Source organism: Aptenodytes patagonicus, chromosome 5 (genome assembly GCF_965638725.1).
Source record: "Aptenodytes patagonicus chromosome 5, bAptPat1.pri.cur, whole genome shotgun sequence".
Lineage (NCBI taxonomy): Eukaryota > Metazoa > Chordata > Aves > Sphenisciformes > Spheniscidae > Aptenodytes > Aptenodytes patagonicus.
Window position 1 is genome coordinate 13,249,532 of NC_134953.1, and position 16,522 is coordinate 13,266,053.

Genomic DNA, 16,522 nt, shown 5'->3' on the forward strand with positions numbered 1-16,522 from the left:
TCTTTTTGCTGTTTCTTATATGGGAAAAAAAAAAAAAAAGATAATCCTTCCCTTGTAGCAACATAGTGAGAATAAAGGTGTGTGAAACTTGTAGCCGGGATGGAAGGAGGAAGTGCTAAGCTGAGAGATCTATTTTCCGACTCACTCACATTGTAGGAAGAGAAATACAGAAGAAGGGTGCCAGACTTTTTATAAGCTGCTGTGGCATATTGTTCAGCTGTCAACTGTATCCCCTACAAAACAAGTAACCCACACTCTAAAGGATATTTTATCTTTGCATTGGCTGCCAACCATCATGTGCAACACTTAAGCTAACTATAGCGTTTCTGGAAGCTTTCAAAATCCACAGTCTGCACAAGTCAAGTAATAAAACTGGGGAAGCAGATGGGAAGGGCAATATTTCGAACACTATTGTAATCATTCACGGCTTAGTAAAATCAAATTAACTCCTTTTAGCCCATCTGGCCTTGGGGGTACTAACAAGTGTCACACAAAATAGTCAGTCTGCAGCAAGGAATGGGTGGATTTGGACCAAGTCTTTATCAAGTAACAGCCCTCAACCCTCTGCAGGATTCCTGCTGCTGTGCAAGGTGTATTCCCAGATGAGGTAATTTTCTGCATGTTCAAGAGTCCTTGATGACTAGGAAGTTTTCCTTAGCATGCTTTCAATGTTGTGGAACTGCAATCTTCTTGCTATATCCAAAGGAGTCTCCCCATCCTGAAAGAAACAGATGATAGATGTAGGTCAAATACAAAGAGCTTTCCCCAGTTTGCCACCCAGATGCAGTGCTCTCCTGCATAAGTTTCACTGTCACATCCTTGCTCCAAAACAAAGGTTTCAGAATGTCCTGGGTCTAATACTACTCTCACTGAGGCCAGGGGCAGAGTCCTGTCCTCCCCTCCAGTAGTGACAGCCATTCCACCGTTTCCTGGGGCTAACATCCAAAGTCAGTGCAGAGCTAAGCTAAGAGCTGATTTCAAGAGCAACATGGGCAATACATTGCTCACCTCAACTCAGTAACGCAGATACTCCCAGGTCAATACTTATTTGGACAAAATTTGCGCTTTTCTGATGACAGAAGCAGCTTGACTTAGCCCCTCTCAAAAGAATGATGTCCAGTGGCACAAAAAGCACCTAGGAAGGCTCTTACCATTCCCCTGCAGCCTGCATCTTAGGAACAACTGTAGAGCAGCTCTGAGTTAAGAAGAGGTACCGTAAAGATGGCTAAGAGATCTGCCAATCCAGTGGACACACAGGCAGTGTTTACTGGTAGAAATCCAGCAGTGAAGGATTTGGACTTCAAAGATGCTCTTGCTAACAAAGGCAATGGAGCAAACGTTGCTTTATACCATAGAGCGAACAAGTCTGCTGCCAGGAAGCTGTGCACGCTTTTTTTAAACTGCTGCACACCAGCTAAGGCCTACCACATACTGGTTCACCATCATGATAAGGAAATACAGGTGTCAATCTAACCTTCTTACCTGATTCTTTACAGAAGTGTCTGCGTGAGCTTCAAGCAGTAGAGGAATGACTGCCTGGTTTTTCATTTCACAAGCATAGTGAAGGGCTGTGCTACCAGACTGAAAGGAAAGAGAGGCAGATGAATTTTAGTTCTATTACTTCTTTAGTAGACCTTAGGCAAATACGACTACCTGTAGCCTTATCAGTTTCCCCCTAACAGCTGGATGCAAAAGACACATATCATTTCCTGTCACAATACGCTACACAGTAAAATAAATACATTCTCATAAGAGCAGCAGGAACAAAAAAAAAAATCATTCCTCCCCCAGGATGCAGCTGCTAAAACAGGTCTGTTACCTTTATCAGGAAGCCAATAATTCTTTACTAATTTCAGAAGATTCCATGATCTTGATCTCAACAACTATGTCTTAAGCAATACTGTTTGCTCACACTTCAGTGTTTTAGAATTTGGTGCTGCTAAAATTGGGGTTTCTCCTTTTCTACCTTAGAGGAGAGGAGCTCTTTACCACACCCAAGTAGGCCAGTGGCTACAGAATTCTACACATGGCACATCAGCGGACTCTGAAGATCAAGAGAAGACATAGGCTCTAGCACTGCGGCATGACCTTTGCCCACAAATCTGCTCCGGTCCAAGAACTCATAAATGGTGATAAACTCAGACCCTTATATCACTAGAATCTTTATAGGATCAGGTATTTAATACATAAGTATCTCAACCCAGCTTGCCTGGATTCTCTTAAGAGAATGGTCAGAAAGGGAGAATTAGTTGATCAGTGGAGAATTATTTCTGTGTACATTATGAAACTATTGCCTAAGTGTCAAGGGGAAACACTGAATCCTCCTGCTACATCATGGTCAGTTCAGTCCCCAATCTTACTCTGAAAGCAGGACTATATTGCTAGAAGATTCTGAAGTCTGTTTTTAGCAATGTTGCATGCATACAAACCACATTTGCGTTTGTATAAAGCCTCTTACAAAGTCTGTAGCATTAACATCCACTCCAGCTCTAAGCAACATCTTGATCAGGTTTTCATTCTGTTTAGTCTTTGAGACCTGTTTGGTGCAAGGGAAAAAGTAACACAGTAAGACAGTTCATCTGCATATAGTACTCAGTAGATTTTGGCTAAATACTGTTGGTTTTTTTTTTTTCTCAAAAAGAAGAGTGTCTGGCTTCTGCAAATGTCAGACTGATGCAGTGCTACAATTCTGTTCCTTCACTAGCTATATTCACAGCAAAATCCCTGCTTCTTCTCTTGCTCTCCATCAGTCTTTGCTTTAAAAACAGCAATCCATATTCTATTCAAGTTACTGGCCTGAAATACTGCCATGAGAAAGGTGATAAGGGAAAAGGGAAAGGTACAGGGGCTTTCCTGTTTTCATCCAAACTTACCATGAGGAGGTATCCAATAAGCATAACTGGCATGAGGATTATGATAAGCACATAGTCAAGGAAGGTAAACCGTTTTCTCACAGCATAATGCAGACATGTGCGGTCTTTCTAAACACAAAATAACTTGATTAGTACCAGATTCAGTGATCTGATTATATTTGTTTAATATTGACAATAGTAGACCACTGTATATTTCACAAGCTTTCTTTTAGGTTATCTACCAGAAATTTTTCTCTGATTTTCAAGCAGAAACAGACAGATGCATTTTGCTTCCTTCAAGTAGAAGCACATTTAACACATCCAGGCTCATGGAAATTGGGCTACATGTGCAAGAAGGATGTGGGATCCAAAGGATTCCATGTGTATGTCTGCAAACTTGGACATAGCTGCAGAGGGAAAGAGGGCAGAGTGGACATCTCATGTGGCTACTACTGCGGCCCAGCAAGTTAAATCAGCAGGAAGAATCCTCACAGCTCTTCTTATAGAGGCGCTGGTTACCGAAGCAAAGACATAAAAGAGTTTATGGCATCTCCCTTACGGCACACGTGAGAAACACAGGCAAGTAGCAACACCCCCAGCAGATTCCGAGTGAGAAGAGAGTTTAAAAAAATGTTTGAATACTGAGCATACCAAAGCAACTAAAGGGTAGAGCTTTTAACTTGTGTGTTAAAGAACACTCGTATTAAACCTCCTACAGGTTGTCAAACTGGAGTTTGACAAACTGGGTTACAGTGTTACACTGGGGTCCAAAATAAGCAGAGAAGCCTTTCTGTCATCCTCTGCTCCCCATTCTCAGTCCTGAGCACCACAGTCAAGCTCTGCACCCAAGGGCCTGATTCCATCTGTGAAGCTGAAGCAGAGAAGCATTTAAGAAAGCCAGGCACAGCTAGCAAATGGCTGCCAATGCAATTAGAATGGTCTTATTGCAAAATACTGAACCCTTTTCAAAGGGACTTTGAGGCAAGATGGAGAGTCTTCTGCATCAAGAACAGATAGGATAGAATATGCCTATGACCTCACGAACATTTGCTGCCCTCCTAAGAAATAAACAAATGCACTGGAAACCAGAGATATAAGATAGCCCACATATGTGTAGGAACTTGCTAAACACTGCCTTGGAGTATGAGATGATACAATAGAATTGACGATGTTGGAGGGGGGGGGTTCCTGGCTATTTATCACCCCTAACATCATAAGAATAAATTAGTAATGAAGCCAAAATACGCATCTTTTTACTACTTTTTATTTGTAACCTACAAGGAAATCTACCACAAAAACACTCTTCCTCATCACCTTAGGGAAAATAGCTGGTCACAGCTATTGTGCAAGGCAGGTAGGTTTTTAAAATAGGGAACAGGTGAAGAACAGACAAAGGCTTCCCTCCTCACCCCCCAGCACGCTATTATGTGTCAATGTGACAAAAGCAGGTCTGCAGAGGGAATAAAGAAGGTTTTCATAGAGTCAGTCTCTCCTCAGGGATACGTTTGTGAGAGATGGACAGGCTCTCCTTCAGACCTTCCTTTTAACCAGGGTGAAGAAGAAGACAGAGGGAAAAGAAAAGCTACAGAAGAGACAGATACAAGCTGGAGGGCAAGATGAATGCCGAGTGCTGCATGGGGAAGCAGGCAGAACCCCCTGGGGGCGGCATGCAGTATTACCTAAACTGGGAACGTGAACACAGAGAGAAATTCAGGTTGGCAATGTTTATTATCTTGTGTGCAATGGCAAGTTAGGAAGACAAATGAGGAGGCAAATAGAAATATAAAGGTTTATTAGATTAAAATTTGGGGGCTATACTTACACCTCAGTTGGAAACAAAGCTCAGGTTTGGCAGTACTGCCAGTGTTCCCACACACACGCTCCAAGAATCTGAAAGAACAGTCACTGCAAAGGAAGAGTCAGTGTCCACTTACCTTGTTTCTGAGGCTGACATCAGCATTTCTTTTTAGAAGATAGCTAACTATCCTGTTGTTTCCCTGTTTGCATGCACAAATTAAGGGGGTGTCTCCACCGAAGCTGTCCTGGATGTTCAGATAGTTGCTGTTGCGCTCCAAAAGGAGCTGAACTTCATTGAAATCGTTATTATAAGCTGCCTGACAAATGGGCTGAAGAGAGAAGATAATATTCATCAGCACACGTTTCCCTAAGACATCCATTCTGCCCATTCTGACTTACTACTTGCACATCCTAAGACACTGCCAAGCACTCCTGACAGAGGTTGTAGTTCTAGGTGACTTCCAGAAGATGGTGGTAAGAGATACTCCTGCAGCTGCCACACAACAGCTCTCAGCCCTCAGCCTGAGAAGTCACAGCCCTCGCACAGTGGAATGGACTTTCTGTCCCGTTTGGACGATGTGTCTATAATCCAAGAAATAAATCCGGTTCATTTGCAACCATTAAAAAAAACGGCTTCTGATCTCATAGGAGTTGGTCACTGTATTAAGCAGCAAGCGCTGACAAGCCCATGCCTCTCTAAGTTTACAGCAGGCTTTCCCTTTGGATGAGCACTGCTGAACAAGAGGTACCACTTCTGACTCATCAATTCCTAGAACAGAACCACACTTCAGGTGAAAGCCGAGCTAGAAATGTAAAAAGAAATCCACACAAAAAAACCCAAACACCAAAAAACCCACCAAAACCCCACTAAAACCTAAAACCTCCACAATGTCTCTTTTCTAGGGCTTCAAGTTAAACTTCATACCTAAAAAACACATGCCTGTATGCCCACAGCTCAGGTCCTGCTTGGCTTTTGAGAACTGCTTGCTGTTCAAGTCTTCACTCAGTATTTCTACTCACCCTTGACCTGACCTGCAATTCCTTCCCTCTCCAGCAGCAAGAACTCGGACTAAGGAGAGGGTGAGAATGACAGGAGTACTACAAGTTTCTAATGGCCTAATACAGGCAGAAAATAACAGTGGGAAGTCTGGCAGGCTGGTAGCATTTGAAGTTCTCCAGTCAAAAAGAGAATAAGTTTTTTTCTTTTCTTCTGTCTTCGATGCTGAGGGTTTTATTCATCATTTTCCAAGATAGGCATTTTCTTTAAATATTATCTGCAGTTTTTCCTTCCCATCCTCCTTTTATCACATCCTAAGTACACTACCTGAACAAGATCTAGCCCTGAACTCTGAGCCCTTTTCTCACCCCCCCTGCAGTTATCTTTTTTTTTCACATTAAAAAGATTCATCTTATATACACTTTCATTTCAGACAAACTTTGATCTACAAGTTTACCACCAGCATCATTGCTGCTTAGTCTTCTTGACACCTGCATAAGAGAAGTGATTTTCCTTTCTAGAGAAATTATTTACATGCTTACCAGACGTTGCACCACTTCTTGTTTTTTTATTATATTAGACAAAAATCTACAAAGAATACATGCAACATTGTAAATTTGCATCATCTGTCTATATTCTTTTAAAAGCCTACATGTGTCATTTGCTGTTATACGCTCCTCCAGAACCAGAACCGTTTTAATGATTTTGAGGAGAAATCCCTCTTTTAAATCCCTCTTGGTGTAAGTGACCTGCACACTGGTGCCGTCTAAATGACCAGTTTGCTCTAGAACCTCGCTCTCTGTCATGTCGGTGTCTAGTACTGTATCTTCACGTCCAGGAAAGAGAAGATCAAGTGGAGTCTGTCTGCACCTCTGATTTCCCTACTATTCTTGCTTTTAAGTATTGCTTTGCTTATTTAAAGATGCAGGAGATTTGCTGTTTGGTTGAACACCTGCTCAAGTCCCAGCCATTTACCATACAACTTTACTCCTTTCTAGTCTGATTCTTGCTAGTTCAGCAGCTCGTGTTACAAATATATGCTTTTGGCTTTTCCTTCTGTACTGCCTCAAAGACTTTTACTTGCTAGGCTATTAAGCCCAAGGTGTTTCTGACTGACACTCTCATTGAGCCATGGGATCTTTTCCTAAACCTTACATTACCGTTGAACCCAGTTCTAGAGCCATGAATAATGATGAAGCACTTACCACTCCCTAAGAGACTACATTATTTGGGACTGAAGTCATGCACAGAGACCGGCACACAAGAATCACATGTGCTCTTTTACCTTCTGAAACCGGCTGTTCTCAGAAAACATCCAGGGCACAGAGAATGTAAGGAAGCAATTTGCATCCATTCCAACAGCTAATACATGGGTAACTGACATACTTAAAGTATTTTTAAAATTATTATTATTATTCCACTGGAGCGGGGGTTCTTTGTAGAATTGATTCTTTCACACATTAATATGTTCCATTCATATTAAAAAAAAACCAACCAAACTTTTTTCCTGGTTTTATGGGATTTTCTTGAGGCTCACTCTGCTGGTTTGCATTCTAGAAAATGCCTCTTTTAGTCAAAGAAAGGTGAAAAGTCCCATAGATCAGACTTGTAATATACCTCCCAAATTGACAAACATGACTCCATGTCTGGAGGAGCAAACATAGTAGCAGAATATTTCAGTAAGGGAACAAAGCAATCCAAACAACTATAAGCTCATTATTTTGATATCAATAACAATAGGACTTCAGAAAAAATGTGTTAGGAAAGAATAAAGGTAAGAAAAATTACAAATAGATGGCAATCAGTCACCTGTGTAAGAAAGGCATCAGAAACAGCAACCAGTGGCAAAAGTTATATTAGGCAGTCTCTCTCACAGAAAAAGAAGAGAGCTGTTATAGAAGGCACTTAACTGGGATAGTGGATACAGTTCTTGTCATTTGGGTCCAAAAATGAGATCGGACTATGGCAGGAGCGTAAAACCTCTACACAACTGAGGAATATGAAGAGCCTGAAGAAAGACTGATTTGCTTAGCATGGCTAGGAAGAAAAGAGACAGGGCTGTAAGTGTTCCAAAATAAATTAAAGGGTAAGTATTAGAGAAGAAGAGCCAATTAATTTCAAGGGACAAGGTAAAAAAGGTGATATATCTGGCCAGGAAGTTTAGCATGCAAATTAGAAAGAGATTTCTAGCCATGTGCAGAGTAAAGTTCCAAAACAGGCTTCCAGTAGCAGCAGAATGGACACAAAACCTGACTGGCTCCAGGCTGGAGCTTGAGAAGCGTGCGAGGATTTCTGTGGTTGTGAAGCCTCTGCAACAAACCCCTCTTCCACCTTTCATTTTTTGGGGTTGCCACTCTGGCAGCTTTATCTAAATTAGGACTAACTGTGCCTAAGACTGTTTTAAACAATTCTCCAAACTTTGCTCAGAAGACAATTAATGCAGTTTCTCACATACATACAGTTAGACAGCACCTGGCTGGAATATCAGCAGTGAGGCCAATTACAGAGTTAGGACAATGTTATGTACAAGCAGTAGATTCCATCCAAAACCCCCCAAAATACATTTCCTTTATGTCTACAGAAAAGCATGGAGGCTAAAAGTCTGGAAAGCCTCACTCAGTTTTCTACAGTGTTAGAAGATCCACCTCAGCAATGATGTAGTTTAACAACCAGATTCTGATTTGTGTTATGGTTATTACATTATTGTTATCCACCCATCATACACAAGAAGGAAATAAACCTATGAGATACATACTCAGAATAACTGGACATCACATGAAAGATGGAAGCAGTATCAGAAGAATCCAAAGTTCACATCTCAGACTCAGGCTCGGCTGTGGAGAGGAGCAGGACTACAAGTGCAGAAGTCTCACGGCAGTGTAGGACAGCCAGAAGAACCCCTGCAGCTTCCCTCGTTAGAGATGCACTGGCAACTGGAGCACAGACGTAAAGTCTATGACAACTCCTTTAGGCATGTGTGAGAAACAAAGGCCAGTGCTCCCACAACAAAAAACCCTGAAGGGAGCATCAGCGGGAACTGAGCTCACAACTTCTGGAGAGGTTCGCAGTCCAAGACACAGAGTGGCTACTCTCACCTACACCACATTGTTTATAAACCCCAGTGTCCCGAGTGCCCCAGAGAACTCAAAACAGACCTAGCCCACCTCCACAAGGTAACAGGGCAGACCTGGCCACAGGCACATCAAACATTACACCCAATACAAACATGAGCTCTAGGTCTGAAGGGAGGGGGAGCAGGACCAAAATTCCAGCTCAGGTAAAGAGGAAGCGAGCACCTCTTTGAACTGTCTGGCAGCAAAGCCCTTCACCTCTGCTCTCACTCACACTTCTGCCACACCACCTAACGTTCAGACAAGATGTACACGATGAACCTGACAGCATGACACTGCACAAAACATACGATGGAAGGGAGGGAAAACAAAGGATCGCAACACCAAACTCCTTCTACCCTCACCAGTGGTGCCTTTTCCCTGCCACAGCATCAGAGCTAGCCATGAACTAACTCCATGAACCAGAGCACATGGCTCTGCCCGACTGAAGAAAGCAAATGGCAGACACTGGGGACTGGAAATTAGAGTTTGAAGATTAGATATGCCAATGACTGAGTGATGCTCACCGAAGTCAGGTGTTCAAAGGAAAATTGAAAGTGCCGTTTTAAAGCAAACCCTCTATAGTTAGATTAGAATCTCTCTTTCTACAATACTTGTTCTACAAGCCCTTCAAAAGAGGATTTCATTGTTCACTATCTGAGGCTTCAGGAAAGGTAAGAAGTAGTCATAGGACAGGTAAGGGTTTTCATGGCTGAGATCACTCAGTACAAGATCACCAGACCAGGGGTGCAAGAAAAGTAAAAAAACTTTCACCGTCAGGAAGAAGAACGATACCTCTATACAACTGTTCTCTTAATTTTTTTTTTAATCAGTTGTGGGCCATGTGATTGAAATCAGGACCTGGTAGTTTACTCAGATCCAGATGAACTGCCACATCTGAATTTGTCTACTTGTTTTCAGAGCTTCTTGCATCTCCCTCTGCTTAGCTTTGCTGAGGTAGTGATAAACCATGAGCTATTCAGCAAGTCCTACCACGCATGAATAAAGGTTAAAGGCATGGCACTAAGGGCAAAGCATTCAACCAATAGAGAGGAGGCTAAGGCAAAACCGGTCTTGCAACTGGGAGAGCAATTTCAGATTATAATTGCTTCCTCCTTTGAGAACTGCAGGGGATTGCCTAAATTACATCAACACTTTGCAGTTGTTTAGACAAAAAGGAGTCACTTTGTAACGTCCAGATATTCTGAACCAATCCAGCCTCTTCCTGTGCGCTAAAATTCGTCCAGAGGCATGCTACAAACTAAACAGGAAAGTCTAAATCATGTTTGTGATGCTGAGGAATGCACTAGTATCCAATGCATACTCCTCAGAAAAGGTAACTTACACTTTCTTACTAGCACTTCTCTAGATTTCTATCCTGTATAAATGAACCATACTTTACCCAGAAAACTATACCTCACTCAAAATTTTTAAAGGAAGAGAACTAATGTGTATGAAAATATTAACTAATAAGCATGGAAGATACGGGCAGCATTTGAACATTCTCTAAACACCACTTTAATTAAGCTAGATGACACTGGTTTCTTGTACAATACTATCCCAGACTAGTAGATCTGGAGAGAGGCAACAAATCCTTTCAGAATAAGGTGCAGTCTACCCAGCCCATCACCTTATGAATGCACAGATTCAAGCTCCCTGTAACACTGAAAGAGGAGAAGATACTTGATTTCACTGAATAGCCTTTTAAAAATAAAAGGGTGGCTTTCAGCATAGAAATGTAACCTTTTAAAGGAACAGCTATGCAATGCTATCTCCAGAAAAAGAAACAACAGTGCAATCCACTGTATTCACAGTCAAAAAGGACCAAAATCCTCATTTGTTCCCAAGTGTACAAATGGAAAGTTTATAAAATAATGAATATGTTTAAGTAGTATTTATGCTAAAATCCAGGGGTATGCTAAATGGACCGTGGTCTGGGGACAAACCCATAAAGATAAGAGCTAAAAAAAAAAAAAAAAATCACATTCCTAAAACAATTGTGGAGTGGGGGGGAACGTTTCCTTAGGCATTAGCTTTATTATCTATATTCAACATAAGCCAAGGAATTGCTTGCAGTTTGCAAAGTTGTTTGTTGTTTGCACCATGCTCAGAATCATTCTGATCTCAACACACAACAACAAAAAATGTTGAACACGTACTTCCTCTGTGAAGTCACAATAATTACACTGGTTATTGCATTTTCTTTACTCCTACAAATAGTACTTCTGTCAATTTGTAATAGCCGAAGTATAGCATTTCCAAAGAACTTCTAGGTCTGTATAAGGCTGTGTTTGGGAGGCTGAGAAGAGAACCAACCAAACCCAGTGAATATCCCTATCGTCAATAGCTTCAATTACTGTGCAGAAAATGGTCACGTACCTCTGAATAAAGTATCCCCATGCCTATTCTTCACTGCTTGAGTTCGTTCTTGTTCACCAGCCCAAGAAGTTAACCTCACTTGAAATGCTCTTGAGCTTGTTTGAATCTGGTTAATATTTAACTTAAAAGTATCACTCTTTCTTAAGCTACATTTCCTTTAAGTGATTTCTACTTGGTAGCATGAAACAATTGTCTTCAGAAACCCAACCCAGGGAGGTAAACATGAGAACAGCAGCTTACAGGAGACTGACAGAACAAGTTACAACAGAGGAGCATTTTCCTTTGTCATTTTTGCAATAACAGCCTCCAGTTACCTAAAAAGGAAAGCAGCAAAACAGGCTGAGGAGGGGAGGAGGGAGAGAGAGAGGAAGAAAATTTCACAAGTGAAGAAAGGGAGGGGGGGGGGGAGAAAAAAAAAGCATGAAACCTAAAGCTTAAAACAAGTAACTGTGAATGGTAGCTAGTTTGCCACCCAAGCTACTTCTGACTAAAACATATCCCAAACCCTCTGCAAGAACACCTCTGACACCTACCAGGAAAAGGGAAGCAACTAGATCCCACACCTTTAATGAGAGTTCCCAGTATAATTAGCTTCAGCCTCTTATTAAGTAGGCCAGCTGCTTTCATCACTTTTTGCTCAGTCTTCTCGTCCTAGCCCAGCCCAAACAATGAATATGGTTCATGTTTAACCTGCTAATTTTATACGCTAATTGCAGTACAGCTTTCTTGGGAAGAGAATTATTGTCCATGTCAAGATCCCCTTTGAGCATTCATGGCTCTGAAGACAAGATGCTGATAGTATTTCTGTACTACACTCGTACAGTCTTTCCAAGTAAGGCATGCAAGTGTCTGCAGACACCCCAAAATCTCTTTTCCCTTTATAGTTTGAATCCACGTTTCCTATGTTTCAAGCATATTTTTAAACAAGTTTTAAAACATATGCATGTAACTGTCCATCTTAAGTCCAAGCCCTCAACCTTACATTTGAGAATTTTTATTTCCATGCAATTTTCGTATTTATTCTCCAGTGAGGTGGGAGGCCATATAAAATTACTCATACTGCCTCTATCCTTCTCTGGTTAAGGTAGTATAGCTCCATTGACTGTAGTGTTAGTTTGTTGGCACCAGTTCTGACCCTTTCAATGGCTGTTTACCAGAAGAAAATTAGGTTGGCTTGTAACAGAAACACAAACTACACCTACCTGTGACAAACCTCACTAGGATCCTCCCAATACCTTGATCTTTCAGCATGTGGTGAATATGAATGAAGGACACGGAGGAGCAAGTAACACCTCAAAGGTGAAAAGGTATTCCTTGCCAGTATTTCTTCACATCCAGATCCTAAGGAATGGACATCCTCCTACACCAACTGGCTAGGCTGTTAGAATTTATAAACTACAACTCGTTGAAAGAAATCTCAAGTTGCTCAGCTGTTCCATATAACAACTTAGTAGTTTACTTAATCCTCTCCTAACACCAATATACAAATGCATGGTAACAAGGAAAAGTGTTTAAAAAATAACCAACAACAAACAACAGAAAAAAAACCCCAAACTCCTCTACAAAGCACAGCGATAGCTTCAGGCATCACCTTTCCCAAGATAGTGTAAATTACTACTTAATCCAGCATCACACCTCTGGCCCTCTTGAAAATCACTTAAGTGACTACTGCAGTCAGAGCTTTAGCTGGAGAACAGATAAGCAACCCAGCTGTGATGAGGTATGAGACTGATGCAAATTTATGTAGTCACAGGTTCACTTCTGCTTCATATATTGCTTTAGTGTTCTTTACCATGCTTGTAAGTGAGGATTTGAATCCAGAAAGTTTTAATCTTTCTTTGCTGAAGAAGTCTTTTTTCTCCAAAAGGTGCCAAGTCTCAGTGCATAGGCAAACTGTCACCTACTCAGTCTGTGTAGGAAACATGATTCTTACTTCCTGAAAGAATTTAACAACATCTAAAAAGTTTCATGTGAGCCAGAAGTGAACAGAGAGTTTATCAGAAGGGCCTTCACCAGAGAAAGAATAAAGGCAACTCATTTTTTAGACTAAATATCAATTACACTTCAGAACAGCACCTTCAAAAAAAGGCATGGAAGATAATTTATCTTGTTAATTTCCAAGCACTATAGATGATATTGCTCCAAATGGGATGAGTTACACTACTCTCAGGAAAGAAATCTGTGGCCTGCTGGAGGTGTGTGTGCAGGACATTCTTCAGAAACACGTATTCCCAAGAAACGCGAATGGAAATTCCCAAGAATCCTGGAATGGCCAGTGCCTGGACAAGAGAAACACCCACCCTTTACACTTCCCCTCAGAAGACTGTTAGCTACCCGGACAACATCTTTGTAGCACTGCAAGGGTCCCTTGCACCTCTTCAGGATGGGATTAGCTCAACCGCCCCATGAGCACAGAGAAACCCCTCCAAGGCACAGACCAGAGCCTGCATTTCGTAACACTTTAAGTTGAACTCAGTGAATCACTGGTGCAGGGCTTCCTAGCCCTCCCCCTGCCTCCCGATGCTCATATGGTCACTCCTAGGCTACTTCTGTTACAGCCCATCCTGTGGCTAAGCTGCAGCAGCTCAGCTGCCCTCCTTAACTCACCCAGTGCACTACTGATCTGTTCCATCTCCAACCCAGTTGTCAAATGTCATGCCTTGAACCCAAAAGGGCTGTCAGAAATTACCAAAAAGGCAGAAAGCAAACTGAGAAGGTGAAAAGGATATTATGTTACCTGGACACACAGTAACCAAAGAGCTTTAGGCTCCATCATAAGCTCTTCCTGCTTAAGCATGTCACAGAATCATAGAATCATAGAATCGTTTAGGTTGGAAAAGACCTTTAAGATCATCAGGTCCAACCATAAACCTAACACTGCCAAGCCTACCACTAAACCATGTCCCTAAGCACCACATCTACATGTCTTTACCTCCAGGGATGTCCTTCGGGTGCATTGAGCAACATGGCTAACGTCTCTCACATGCTCGTACACTCTCTTTCTTGAGGAAAGGTATGAGTTTTGGTTTGGAATTTATTTACTACATACTTGGTTCTAAACATGTGCTGGAGACATCAAAGGCAGAAAAATACACTTCGTGCTGAGAACTAAAAGTTGTGAAACTGATATGAGGACTGGGCGGCTGGTTCTAGGAAACCCATTTCTTCAGGCTCAGGCTAGTTTTGAGAAAGTTCTGTCCCCAGGCTGAAGCTGTTGATTGACTATACCTGCAGGGTACAGTGCATTTGATAATCCTCCCAACACCAGCAAGTACTAGAAAATAGGACACAGACATGTTCCCACTTCACAGTGTATCCTAAAGAGAGAATACAGTAGGCAGGGCTGTTGAATTTCTGTCTATCTTTCCCTTTTGCATCACTCTTAGGATTCATCATTTGTACAGGCTGATCCTGGCCTGCCCAAGATCCCATTCCCCATAAAGAGTTCACAGGCAATACTGCACAATGTGGAACACATCAGTCCTGTAAAAGTGAGTGGGGCTGTACATCTGCACAAACCTGCTGACACGTGCATGCATTTTCATGATCAGTGTTATCATGTATGATAACTCTTAATTTAAAATTGGCCAAGTAGCATAATGACTGCGTGATGACTCAGCAGGCTGAAGCATTTGATAAACAACTAGCTCCATTCCCATACATGCCTGCTTAACAAGTAATCAACTGGCAAAAGTAGGGATAAAATTTATGAGAACCACAAAAGTACTTGGGAAGAGGAATAGGGTTCAAAGACAAAAAGAAGAGCATATACAGACCATTTCCTTAAAAGAACACTACTTTTGTGTTTTACAGGGTTTGCAAAGGAGAAAGGAACACACGTATTCCCCTTTGTCCTCTCCCTCTAAGCCTGTGGATCATCAGGGATGTACAGAGGCAGAGGATAACCAGGGGGTACCTGAAAGAGAGTTGGCTGATACTGGGGGTTAAGACATACTTGGGCATCTCATGTTATGTCCAGCTGTAGGCTAGACCACCTGGGCATCAAAATTTTGCTATAGCATTTTCAAAACAGGATACTTTCTATCTCAGCTGGCATGGTTCTCTAAGTAAGGACAACATAGCAACACGTCCTGGGAAGTTTCTGTATACCTTTTAGGTTTTGTGTTTCCTATGCTCTTTTTATATGCATTATTTCCATTGCCTCTTTCCCTTATTCAGGTGGGTTTACCTGTCTTTTGCTCTTCACTTGATTTCTACTAACAATATCAGAAACAATATCATATATCCCATATGCTGGCATGAGGTGAAACTAGGTAAAATCTTGCAGATCATTGCAGGCTGACAATTCTGTAAAACAAAAAAAATGTAACATGGTGTTAGCTGGGAATATGGCAGAGAAAGGTCTTCTGTATCTCTCACTAAGCAGGGATGTCAGACTTGACAAGCTCTGATGTTTTTCATTGAGAAATCACTTTTTTGGTCTTTCCACAGACAGCACACTACTTTATAAAGCAGAATTGTTTTTGTGGTTACTCTCAGGTTCTGTTTACTAACAAAGACTTACTTCACTCTGTTTAGCCCACACAAGACAACAGATGATTAACACCCACATTCCAAAGAATTTGCTGCACCAGGACAATTTCAGTGAGGACTGAGCCCTTGGGCTGACTACAACCAATTCAGTGGTTAGGCAGAGGCTCCAAAGATACTATGTTTTCACAGAGTTCATGGAAATCACTTGGAAGAAGCAATAATTCTTGTTAGCATCCTCTCTGAGACAAAGTTTACATGGTATTTTCAAACTTAATTCAATACTTGAGAATCCCTACAGAAGTAGGCTAATTCAGAGCAAACTGGTCATTGCGTGTTGTGGTGTTCACTGAACAACAGATTTAGGAACATGTGCATGGCGCTAAATACACACCTTTCAATTCACGTGTATTTTTATTCTAGGATTACCTAACGAAGAAGAATTGCCCCAGTCAATCTGCAAACAGCAGTTCAGAAAACAAGCCACAGGTGTGGAACCAGTGACCACGCCAGCTTCTGTACAAACCACAGCAGCAGGGACCATGTTCTTAGGTAGAAAGTGTCGAGAAAAACTGAACTGTTCCTCCTCTTTATCCCAAAATAATGTGGTCACAGCATTCCCCAACACAGGCAGCAGTACAGATCGAGATCTGTCACAGCCTCAGGTGACAAGGATCCCCCAGGTTCCTGCTAAATATCCTAACCACAGGTTAGACGCCTCTTTACCTCTCCTGCTCCATGGTGCAATTTGGTCTTTCAGAATGTCATGCAACAGTGCTGTTTATCATAAAACAACTCCACTCCTTAAATTCTGTCCAATCAGCACTTAAACATGCTCTCTTATATGTGCAGACATCACACAGCACTCTACTGCTACTTGTAAGTGAATTTTTATT

At 41.7% G+C, this 16,522-nt stretch overlaps 1 protein-coding gene across 2 annotated transcripts; it reads right to left on the reverse strand.

The window, feature by feature from the left end:
- Positions 1-325: 325 nt before the first annotated feature.
- ANKRD22 (ankyrin repeat domain 22) lies at positions 326-11,336 on the reverse strand. 2 transcript variants are annotated; one of them, XM_076338712.1, is made up of 6 exons: positions 11,136-11,336; positions 4,787-4,978; positions 2,874-2,981; positions 2,459-2,536; positions 1,483-1,581; positions 326-718 (listed from the first exon to the last, which is right to left on the reverse strand). In XM_076338712.1, exons 1-6 carry the CDS (start codon positions 11,154-11,156, stop codon positions 641-643), a joined length of 576 nt encoding a protein of 191 aa, XP_076194827.1. In that variant the 5' UTR covers positions 11,157-11,336; the 3' UTR covers positions 326-640. The 2 variants fall into 2 exon arrangements, with proteins under 2 accessions (XP_076194827.1, XP_076194826.1); XM_076338711.1 differs by lacking the exon at positions 11,136-11,336 and having other exon boundaries at positions 4,787-5,218.
- Positions 11,337-16,522: the final 5,186 nt, after the last annotated feature.